The 12,090-nt window shown below is 35.6% G+C and overlaps 1 protein-coding gene across 1 annotated transcript in view; it reads right to left on the bottom strand.

Annotated features, from left to right (window-relative positions):
* Positions 1-1,971: 1,971 nt before the first annotated feature.
* LOC112567593 (deleted in malignant brain tumors 1 protein-like) overlaps positions 1,972-12,090 on the bottom strand; it is a 12,825-nt gene continuing 2,706 nt past the window's right edge. Inside the window, exons 3-15 of the mRNA XM_025244289.1 lie at positions 8,904-9,081; positions 8,123-8,270; positions 7,422-7,593; positions 6,688-6,845; positions 5,853-6,025; positions 5,523-5,670; positions 4,883-5,058; positions 4,271-4,558; positions 3,756-4,059; positions 3,297-3,608; positions 2,720-3,049; positions 2,343-2,471; positions 1,972-2,101 (exon numbers count right to left, since the gene is read on the bottom strand). Coding sequence (XP_025100074.1) covers positions 3,809-4,059; positions 4,271-4,558; positions 4,883-5,058; positions 5,523-5,670; positions 5,853-6,025; positions 6,688-6,845; positions 7,422-7,593; positions 8,123-8,270; positions 8,904-9,081 — 1,692 coding nt within the window. The 3' untranslated portion in view covers positions 1,972-2,101; positions 2,343-2,471; positions 2,720-3,049; positions 3,297-3,608; positions 3,756-3,808. The remainder of the gene's footprint in view (positions 2,102-2,342; positions 2,472-2,719; positions 3,050-3,296; positions 3,609-3,755; positions 4,060-4,270; positions 4,559-4,882; positions 5,059-5,522; positions 5,671-5,852; positions 6,026-6,687; positions 6,846-7,421; positions 7,594-8,122; positions 8,271-8,903; positions 9,082-12,090) is intronic.

The following is a 12,090-nucleotide window of genomic DNA, read 5'->3' as shown; positions in this document are numbered from 1 at the left end:
GGCTTACCACTTTCTGTGACCTTCGCTGAATATTGGATTTCGCAGAAATTAACTGCTAACAAGGATGTACTTATTAACACGGTGCAAGGGAAGGACTGTCACCGGAGAGGAGGTCAAGTAAGAGTACCTGAGGTTCTACCATGCGATGTGTGTGTGTGCGCGTGCATGTGGATGTTTATTACAGTACTGTCTGTTTTAACAGTTATATTATTTTGTTTTAATCTAAAACACTTGCATCAGTTTTTCTTTGAAAAGACACAATCTGATTTCTGTCGGTTGATTTACGGGCTTACTAATTCGGAAAGGTCGTTAACGAGACAGGAGGGCTAACACGAGTGTCATTTATTTCTGCACATAATGATTCTTTCTTACAGTGCACAGAAGCAAAATGTATTCGAACACCAGACTTTAAAAGTGGCTGAGCTACAGTAACCTTAATACATTGAGGCAACATGAATGTAATCGCCATTGTCTTAATTGTGTATTTTAAAGCAGTTTCCGGATGGCCTTTGATCGGGAATCAATCGTTCATTGCCTTCGTAAAAGATAGGGGTTGGAGTGCCTAGGCGAAAGAAGAGATCTTAGACCCGATGCAAAGAATCCTTTGAAACGCCTATTTAGCCTAAAAGTATATTACTTCTTTTTTTGTTTTATGCAAAAGCTATATCGCTATCGCAAGATGCGGCTGGGGACGTGTTGTCCACCAAGGTGAGTATTAAATTGTCTAGTGACTGGTGCCATGTGCAATTTATTGTAAGTATTCTCTTAAAATATCTCACGTGCTCCTGAGACTGCAGCAAGAACACTTTAAAACATTTAAAAGACTCAATTGCTTATTTTCTTTATTAAGTTTCAAATTCAAATACATGTAGTGGCAAATATAAAATGACATATTAGTTACATACTTATACGTATCTACCATTGGTATAAACGTCCTTGATTTATTCATTTTAGTATTGTTTCCGGAAACATTTTACTCTGAAAGATGAATGCAAAGTGTGCTACAAGGCTTTTTTTCAGAAGAATCAGTTAAGAATCCTTTCAGCCAATCAGTAACCATATGTATCAACAAATATAAAATAGAAATGTTATTCGTAGTTTGGGGTTTCGCCAAAGTTGTCAAGGTCTAGGCAGGATTAATCGAAGACACATTTAAAACTGGTAGATACTGTTGTTATTCCGTATTGTTTCTTTAATATAAAAAATTTTAAATAAAGATAAATAAATCCAGGTAAGTTTGTGTGCTTCTTATTAGCCTTACTTAGCTATAGTAAGAATGAGAAGTAAGTTAAAAAGGATATCAACTGTTAATATTGTATTTTTAACTTTAATTTTATAAACCTTATTATAAGAAATTGACTCCTGCTAATTTTTTTTCTTTTGACTCAGTCCAGAAATCAACTGTTGTTATCGACAATAAAGCTCAACAATTTTCAGGTGCAGACAGTCAAAGGTTTATCTTAAAAAAATCTTTTTAGGCGCTTTAGATTCTGTTATTTATAGACAAAGTCCTAAGGCTTAAATTTGGGGTCCACCCTTTCTTCAGATTTAAGCGGTCCCTGTTCTTCGCCAAATTTCATGACGAAAATTGAAGGGTCTCTGAACTTTTAATGCGTACTGTACGCATTTTTTGCGTGCCCTGTCACATTTTCATATATTCCAACATCCAGCTCTTTCTGAAACCATAATTGAATGTATGTAAAACAGAAGCATGTATTTACGATTTAAACATTTTAATTCGAAGCTAGTTATTGAGATTAATATATATTTTACCTCAGTCAACATAATTCAGTAACTTAGCTAAAAGAAAGATGTCCAAAGAAAATACGCAAGGAATTAAAAAAGTTTGTTTTAATTTTTTTATGCCTTATAAACATCCTTTAGGGATATGATTCTTTAAGGTTAAACATTTATCGCATTAATCTGCAAACGACAGAAAATGATTTAAACAAATGTGTATCCAGTGGATACTCACCAGGCTCAGTGCTAACTGCATCGCTCATTGTAAACACCTCATTAGTCATTCCTCTCTTCATTGAAGGTCCGTAGTGAGACTCGCAATGTTGCCTTGTGTCCGGACTGTCATAAAGACTGTCGGGCTCTGTAAAAAGTAGGGCATCGTTAATGATATAAAAGTACTGTAACTAACAAAGAATTCGTTTTATCCAGAGAAAAAAGTATATTTTCTGTCAGCAAGCATTTTATTAGGTATATAATTCTAGAATAGTTTTACTTCTCGTTATTTTGTACTTTAAATAACATTTTTACCCTTTAAAGCTGGCATTCAAGCAAATTTGACAAATGCACTCAAAGCAAAGAATATGAGTCAATAATTTGCATACCTCTTAGTTTATAACGCCGAGTTACAACAGCAACGACGATGATAGCCAGAACAACGACTACTGCAGCACCACTTCCACCAGCGATTGCTCCTACTGGAAGGGAAGATGTTTGATCCTTGGTCCCTGTCACTGAGTTACCACATGTTGTTTTCGTTAAACAGTCAACTATATATAAAAGAATTATAAGTAGTGTGAAAGAAAGGAGGTTTTGTCGAAACATAACATGACTTTATATTTGGTATAAACTTTATTTTATAGTTTTGGAGACATGTACATCAAATTAAATGTGCAAAACATCAACCGTTTTGGGAAATTATATACATATCAAAGACAATCACAAAATCTATTTTGAAAAAGACTGTCGTGCGTTGTCTCACCTTCTCGCCCTATTTTAATCATAATGTCCAACTCTCCAATGCTGTTCTTGAAGACAATCGTATAAAAGCCTTCAGTAACCTGTGTCAGATTGACTATAGAGACATAACAGGTAACAAGGGAAGGTGAACTGGTGCTGGCATGGCACGTGACATTTAACGTGTTCTCAACCGTAACGCCCTTGCTTCTGTCATTTGAAACCTCTCCAAGGTACATTACATCCGCTACGTAAGGTGTTGGGTACGCAGTCATTTCAAGTGTGAGCGAAGCATCAGGAATTCCGACATCCAGCAAATGAACCTGCTCTTGAGACTCATTTCTTCTCGGAGCACCTACACACGATACCAAAAAACAGTTTTAAAATTGTATTTCAGTATAATCACATACAAATGGAATGCATCAAACGATCCAATGATACAATGTATAAGGTTGATGATGTAAATTTTGACAATTATGAGATGAAAAACATTGTTTGTTAGCTTGTTATGTCATCGCCAATAGCACTGTATTATTTAAAACATGTTTTTATGCGAAATTTTATAAGAACAGAAAGAAAGAATAAAAGAAATACAGACTTACACAAGACAAGAAGTTTTACAGTATGACTGTCATGTCCAATACCGTTGTTCACTTCACACCTGTAATCCCCCGCGTGTTGACACTGAATTTGATTCATTGTGTAGCTTAGTTCTTCTGTGCTTTCCATCACCTGTATGTCACCTGGAGACGTTGAGTTCAACACGAGGTTGTTGTCTTTGATGCTAACAAGTGACATCTGAGGTGTGGGTCTTCCGTCAGCCTGACACAATAAGTCCACTCTGGAGTTCTCAGCAACAATGACTGTCTTGTTGTCCTCGCCATTGAACCGAAACCTCAGCACAGTCGATGGGTCTAGAGTAACAAAATTAAAAAAAGAAAGAATGTAAAAACCCCATTTTATCAAAAAAACACTAATATTTGATAAAAAGATGATTATGAAATTTTATTAATAAGATTTATTGAACTGGTACTCAATAACAGTTTAAAATATTCTATTACATTTGATGACGACAGTGAGTCGATGCGACGATGTCAGAGGAAGACGTGTGTCATTAGTACCAGACTGTGTGACAACAGTACATGTATTCTCCACCGTGTTGTGATCTGTTGGCTGATACGATCGACATATGTTTGGTACTGCTGCTAACTTTTCCAGACCACGTGATGGAAGCAGGAGGAGGGTTGCTGTCAGCTTCACATCGGAGTGTAAAATTGTGTCCCTCGGTAATCGCGCAGTGATTTGGAAAGCCGTTGACAGGTTCACATTCATTATCATGAAATGTTACGCTGATGAAAGGATGATCTGAAACAAAGGATAATATACCAAATATATCGTTGATCCTTTACCTATTATTGTCACAAAGCATACTAACAAATTAAATTTACATTGGGATGTAGCGTATTAACATTTTTTAGGAACATTAGTCACGTTATAATGACTGACTTCAATTCATCATGCATACTAGAATTATAAGAAAAAAAGCTTTCTAGCAACAATCACGACACAAACTTACAGTAAGCCTGCAACACTAGGATTTCACTGACTGTAGAATGTCTGACTCCACTGGAGAGATAGCTGCCTTCACATTGCACCTGTCTTCCATTATGTTCTCTCGTCACGTTGTCAAAGGTCAGGTATTCCCCGAAAGGACGGCCACCTGCAGTCTCTGGCCAGGTGAAGTTTGTTATCATCTGATCACGTTCGGTTCCCTCGCACTTCAGAATTATACTTGTTCCTTCTATTAGGGGATAACTATTGGCTGCTGAATTAGCTGCTATTACAATGTAAAGGAAATGGTTTGCTGTAACACAAAGAAAGTCATACATCTTTAATTCTTTGTTTGTTGGAAACGATGTCTGTATTATGATGCTGACGATTGGTATTGGTGTATGCTTGCGTGTGTGGATATATTATATATATGCTGGTTGTCAACTACTGTAAATTGATCATAAAAGAGATATCCATATCTGAAGGTTTTACTTTTTTACTTTTAGATAATGCATATGAATTTCTTCACAATTGTAGATATTTTGTGAAGGAAATTCTAAGAATCTGTTAAAAAATATGTTTTGAATGTAAAAGAAAAATTGAAGATAAAAAGATGCTTCAAGAAATAATGTCTTACTGTTACTGCAGATGACACCAACACCTTGCCGTGTAGGACAGTTGTTGATGTAGCCATAGACGTAAGTCAAGCAGCTAAAGATGTTTGTCTCATTACCAACGCAGTTTAATACGGCGTTAAGGAATCGGCCTTGCAGAGGTCCAAATGTCGAAGCATCAACAACCTTTGCTACCGTTCTAGTAGTAAGTGTAACAAAATGCAGGATCTTTTTTTTTTACTAAATATGCCGATTCATATATATATATATGCAGAGAGAGAGAGAGATTGGTATAAGTTGTGATCATGAACTTAGTGTTCTGTTGCATCGTGTACTACAACCTCTCATCTTTCGCTTTCCATAATGAGAGGACATTTTATCACCAACACCTTTCAGGTCATATCTGATTTGAATACATAATTACGATAGTGTAAATGTCTGTTACCTGAACTACGTCTAAACTAAGAACTTTTTAGCTCATCATATTTTAACTGCTACAGTGTATGGTTATAAATTTCGTGAAGGAAATAACATACAACTTTAATTTGTATGCATTTTAAAAATTTTCTTTCTTTTGCTGGTAGGGGCTTAACGAGTAATTTATACTATTTTTTTACTTGCTAACTTGAGGCTAAAAATGATTGACATATTAAAATATCTCACGATGGATAGCCGAGATGTCTGCAAATAACTGCTGCCGTTGTCACGCTGATGTCACACAACATGCTCCATTCGCCATTAATCAGAATGTCGGGGCGACCCATGAGTAGGCTGGTGCGCCATGTTCCCGTTAATCGTACCCATGAAGCATCTTAGGAAAAGTTCACATGAACGTATTATGGATGAGATTGCTATGTTTCGAGAATAGAGGATGCATTGAGAAATAGGATGAACGACAAACATGATCACATTTTGAAACATAAAACCTCTACTAGCAACTCCATAATTATACCACGTTTTTACTGTCACAAGAAAGTTGGAGACACAACTCACTGTTGATACACATGACACCTATGTCCTTGCTGTGTTGGCAGTTGTGTCTGTAAAGTCCAGCATGGGAGCATTGTATTAGATTGTCCTCTGTACCCCGGCAGTTTAGATCGTCGAGTATGATACTTCCTTGGCCTGCTCCATACACAGAGGAGCTAGCTGATACTGCTTTTGAACTGTTACAGATACAGTAGAAAGTATCTTAACAATATTTGTCAAAAATTCTGGTAACCAAGAACCTTTGATTGCAACTTTTTGTCAATATACTTTTGCATCATTTTTCTAAATGTGCAAGTAAAAGCAAGTAGAATACAATTAATATGACTAAATATGTAGGCATTATGGGTGTAAAATTAAGAACTGTCAATATCATTATGTTGCTGTTTTTATTTTGTCGAAAGCATTAGGCTCACTCGACAGGTAAGCATGTTTGTCTCAGATCGTCGGAAGGCGGACAAAGAGGCCTAGTTACTAGTGGCTAATAGACTTTATGTCAAGATAAAAGTGATACTTGAAAAATGTCTTAGTTTCTTTTTGAGCTTACTATTATATTTACACCTTATTGTTTATTAATTATACAAGTTTACAAAAAAGGTCAACTATATCAGCTACATTACCTTGACATGCCACTTTTATGTAAGTGCATTTATTTTAAACTTACATTGTTTGGCGACTAATGAACAAAATATTGTCACACAATTCAAAAATAGTTTTTTATTCATTTAAAATTCGTTGTATAATTTACACCTAAGCACTGGAGATTAACATCATTAAACCCAAATCTCCTTGTAATAGTGTTTTTAACCGTTATGTAAAATTTAAGGGTTACACAGATTACCTGCGATAGCCAAGCATCCTGCAGGTCACTTGGGCTTCTTCTGTTCCAAATTGATCACCACACACTGTGCTCCATTCTCCACTTGTACATAAATTTCCAAAACGCCCCTCCAAACTCCTTCCGCTCACTAAGCGTGCTTCGGGGTAAGTACAGGATCTCTATAGACCGCGAGAACAATAAATAATGGTAGAGAACTGATGTTATACATTGTCAGTAAATAGCAGCAAAAATAAATTGTTAGTTCCCAAAAGCTGTACACTTTATTTCCTGACCTTCCCTCTACTAAGTTTCCATAGGTAACCTTACAACCAATCTTTAAAAAGACATTGTAACATACCAACTATAGTAAATTGGACAAAAGCATGTCCACTAGAATTCAGTTTTAAAAAGTTTTACATTTATGTTACTTTGCTTTTTTTACACTCAATTTTAAGTTGGATGGTTCGCCACACTAACATTAAAGTTTTCATTATGTGAGACAACCCTAATTGGTGTCAATATTTTTGTGTGTATCTTTGTGTGCGTGTATGTGCAATAGTCAATTCTTTTTCTCGTGGGATGCGAGAATTACAAATTTCGGCATCTTTGTATCACTTCTTAGTTTTTATCCTTCTGTCTGTGACAATTCTCAAAATTTAAACTTTGTGGTAAATTTATCTGAAAATGGGGCTATGCAAATCGTGAGTATGGGAGATAACAATAAGTCTAAACTCCTGCTTTAAAAAAATTCTTACGGGTCTCACAGCTGATTCCGATGTCTTCATTATGTGTACAGTCGTGGTGAAAAAAGCCGCCATGGTAGCATTGTTCCAAGCTGTTTCGGTTCCAAGACAGTTAACATCGTCAAGTAAAATACGGCCTTGACCCGGTCCGAAGGTGTCAGAGGCCACAGCCACAGCACCTGAGCTGCAAGAGATAACGCAATGCAACAAATAATTAGACTAATTGCACACGGTGGATTTAAAATGTATGTAGACGATAGCTAGATAGGCATGAGAGTTAAAAACATATCAATACCACACACAAACATATGTACAACAAATCCCACCAATTTTGTTCATGTTCTTATGTATCAAAACATTTTTTTTAAATCTTGTCATTGGGTTTCATCCCTTGTGTATGCGTTGATGAAAACTAGAGCCCATGATTAGACGGTTGGTATGCAAAGATTTTATTACGGTTCAATTTTGTTTTTTGAAAAACGTAATTTAATCTTAATAATTTTTACAATAGTTTCATTGGTTATTCTGTCTGAAAGCAACTATAATAACTTTCAGATGCTGGCGTGTTGTTAACTTGGTACATCACTATTATTTAATCTTTTAAATACCTATTTTGTAAATTAAGGTTTCGGTAAGAGTTAAATTAAAATCTTGTATTAAAACAAATAACGACAAAACAATAACACATGAAATGGTATAAACGAGTTTTAAACCTTCCAAAGCCAAGCATCCTGCAAGCAACCTGTGCGTCAACGTTTCGGAAGCCATTGTCACAAACTGTATTCCATGTTCCATTGTACAGAATTTCAAGGCGTCCCGCCGACTGACTTCCACCTACTAATCGAGCTTCAAGCTTTCCAGCTGTTTAAGAAAAAGATTTTTAGATTTTTTGTTAAAAAGAAACAATAAAATATAAAATATGTAAAGTCTGACAATACCTGTCATCCAAAGTGTATTTTTTCTATAGGGTAATTAAGCCTTTAAATAAATTAAAGCAGACAAGGAAGACTTGAGCATATATATGGGGATAACGTATTTTAATAGGTTTAATCTAGCTTACGACATTTAATTAATATACAAGTAGTTGTACGATATTACACACATGACTTGATATAGCTATTAGACGACTAACAATGCAATCGTGCTCTTTCAAACATGAAGCGACAATTTCTCATCAATTAAAATCTCTAAGACAAAAGCGATATTCGGAGTAATGTTTACTTTGCACTTTTAAGTCGATCTTCAGGTCTTATAGTCTCTCATCTACTATGTGTTCCTTCCTTACCCCTGACATATCACTTATTTCTTTAAATTTTATTTTCCTTCATTTTTATCAACCTTAACTTCTGTCACTATTTATTAAAGACGTGTTATAAGTAGGTAAAGCTAAAATTAGATGTACTACCGGGTGAGATTTCATTTCTCTATGAAAATAAAAAAGAAATGAGAATGAAATTCAGTCACATACAACACATATTTAAGCTATATCCTTACAGATATTGCACACGATGCCGATGTCCTCGCTATGTGCGCAGTTGTGAACATAAAACCCTCTGTGAGCACATTGGTCCAAGCTTGTTTCCGTTCCCCGACAGTTCACGTCGTCGAGTAAAATACGGCCTTGACCCACACCATAAATCACAGAGGTCACAGCAATATATATCGGCCAGGGCTTTTTATAGACATAAAATACTGTAGCTTTTTAGAAAGAAATAAGAAACACACATAAAATGTGCACATTAATGGATTGGCATCAGTTTTACCAATATAGGCAATTACTATTGAAATACAATAGGGCGAACACGTATTGCCACCATTCAGAATGACATTGGGATTCTTCGCTGGATACAATTATTCCTTTTCTTAAACTAACTCCTATAATCTAACAAGTATACCTTTTTGCTAAAAAGTTCCTTTACGAACAACAGAGTCAAGATTGTAAACTGAATGGCATTTAAATTATTGAATTCTTATTGTTTATATAGAGCAGGGCTTCTGTTTTACGCAAAAAATTTGCGTAACGGCAAACGCATTAAAAGTTCGGGGACCCTTCAATTTATCGTCTGTCAATGGTCCCATTCAATTTGGCGAGAAGAACTAGGGCCCTACTTAGAATAATTGAAGAAGGGGTCCTGGGACCAAAGAATTTAGCTTAGCAGAGCGTCTTACTGTATATGAGTTATCTATATAATAAAGTGCACATACAAAATTAAGTATTCGTAAGGAAAATGTATTTCAATGTGAGAACCTCAACACCTGTTTGTAGCCCAACATTCTTGAAACCACCTGTGCTTGGTTCACATTTTCAAATTTAATTCGTCAAGCTGTTATAACCACTATTCGATACATTCTCTTTGTAGAGCGCACAAGACCTCAAGTCGACCTGCACATGTCTTCCGTTTACTAAGGCGTACTGACAGCTGACCAGCTATTAAAATGTTAAAATAAGTAGTTTAGTGTTTAAAAACTTTCAATCGAAAGATAATACTTTTAACAAAATATCTTTTTTAAATTAATGATAGGTTTGCTTGCTATAGCATGTCATAATGTACATTTCTTAGATGTTTTTCATGTTAAAATATACTGAATCATAAAAAATTTTATAACGTTTTGACTTGTGTTACGATGAATGTCATTGGGGAAAAAAACTCATAATTCTTTCAATTGTATCTTTGTCACACATAATCACACATGTTCTTTTGCTTGTTTTTTGTATTCGTTTTTATTAGTTCAGTAAATTGGTACTGGGTTTAGTTACTAAAATTATTTTTTCCTTAGAAAAAAAGAAGTTTTCTTTTGACTTTGTGTAAAAAAAAAATTGCTTTTTTCTGTGCAAGTTGGTCTGCTTTTTTCATAAACTTACACATCTTTCTGAAAGGTTGCCGGGAGCCTCCAGTAAGATCCGTACAAGGATGAATAAACACATTCATATGCATCTCTGACCACTTGCTTCTTCTAAAAATATTCCTTTATCGATGGTGGATTTTTTTTTCTAACTGACCTTGCTTTAGTTACAAATTTTCGCTAAATAATGGCCTTTTTTGTCGGTTTTATGTATATGGTTAAGCAATGGGCACAGCAATAAATTTAAATTTATTTTTAAAAAATCATTCTTACGTTTATTGCAAATAATGCCGATGTCCTCGACATTTGAACAGTCGTGCTGGTAAAAACCCTGTGATGAGAACATTGTTCTAACCTTGTCTCTTCCCGCATTTAACTTCGTCAAGTAAAATACGCCTCGACCCCCGCCCAATAGGTGCTTGGAGGTCACATAGGATTGCACTTGTGTGTATGCAGGAAAAAAAGGTCTTTTAATAAAGTAGCTTAGAAGGAAATCACGCACTGATTAACCCTTTGTCCTATCTCTAACTTTATATACAGATTAATTCTCTCTCTCTCCTTAACAAACAAACAAAAACACAAAAACCACAATGCTATTCATGTTCTCTTTTCTGCACAGTGTAAAATTATCGTTTATGTTAGCGCTTGCGCTGTGATATACTTTATTAATCTCGACATAATGCGCAGCTGATACATGGAATTTGCTCCTATTGAGTAGAGAAATTCTAAAGACATGTCACCTATGAGGTGATGCCTTACTAAAATAAAATTAAAATAACTTGACTGTCATTTAATAACATTTTTGGTCATCGTATGTTCTACCTTAAGAAGATGGTGTCATGGTCTTCACTTAAAATATTGTAGATGAAAAATTTACAGCTTATTTGGCCATCCACTGAATGGGTCGTATATCGAGAATTGGTGGAAGGTTCTATTTATTTAATAATTTAAAAGTGGTCATCCGAAACCATAGTAGTAGACACATGGAAGGATGCGTTTGCTTGAAAAGGCCGGGGACCTCAATTATTTGTGGGCGAAGTTAAAAACCGTCTAGCAATGAAAGGAGCAGTTAAAACCATTTAAGTTCTTCTGGCCATCAAGTCGTCGACCACCGATAAGATACGTAAAGTACCAGTCTTTGATTTAAAAAAATCCAAGCTTTATCAAGCTTAACTTTAATTGTTACGTGTCCTTACTATCGCCATAAAGTGTAATTGTGAAGAAGTTAGCCACTTAGGTTTTGTTTAAAACAAAAAACGTTTCTGAGCCTATATTGGCCGCAAAAAATGAGAAAGCTAAGGAAAGTGTAAATTCTCCCTAATCATTTTAAGGTCGTAGGAAGATGTAGGGAGGGTATGTGTCCTAATCGTTCGTGTTGTCTTAAAGATGCCATCACACCCTAGGTCAAGTACCCTTCTGGACAGCTGGGTCAATTCAACCAACGCACCATCATGCTAAAATTCTTTCTACCACCGAAGAGAGAGAGGAGAGATGAGGGAATATTGATCAAGTTAGTAACCAGCATAAAATTTTCTATAGTATTTGTTTCTCCATTAAACAAATTACAGGGTATAAACCGGAAAAGCCTTGCACTCTTATTATAATTAAGAACTAATTAATCCAATAATTCAAATAAAATATATTACCCTGGCGAAAACAAGCATTCTGCAGGCTACCGTTGCGTCAGGATTTTCAAACTGTCATCACACACTGTGTCCATTCTCATTGTACAAAATCTTAGACGACCCGCCCACCCGGTCCGTTAACTAGAACGGGCTGTCAGCTGTCCGGCTTGTTAAAATACTTATGCATCTTCTAACTTGCGGTAGGTGGTTTA

Source organism: Pomacea canaliculata, linkage group LG7 (assembly GCF_003073045.1).
Source record: "Pomacea canaliculata isolate SZHN2017 linkage group LG7, ASM307304v1, whole genome shotgun sequence".
NCBI lineage: Eukaryota > Metazoa > Mollusca > Gastropoda > Architaenioglossa > Ampullariidae > Pomacea > Pomacea canaliculata.
This window is presented reverse-complemented; position numbering and strand designations above follow the sequence as displayed.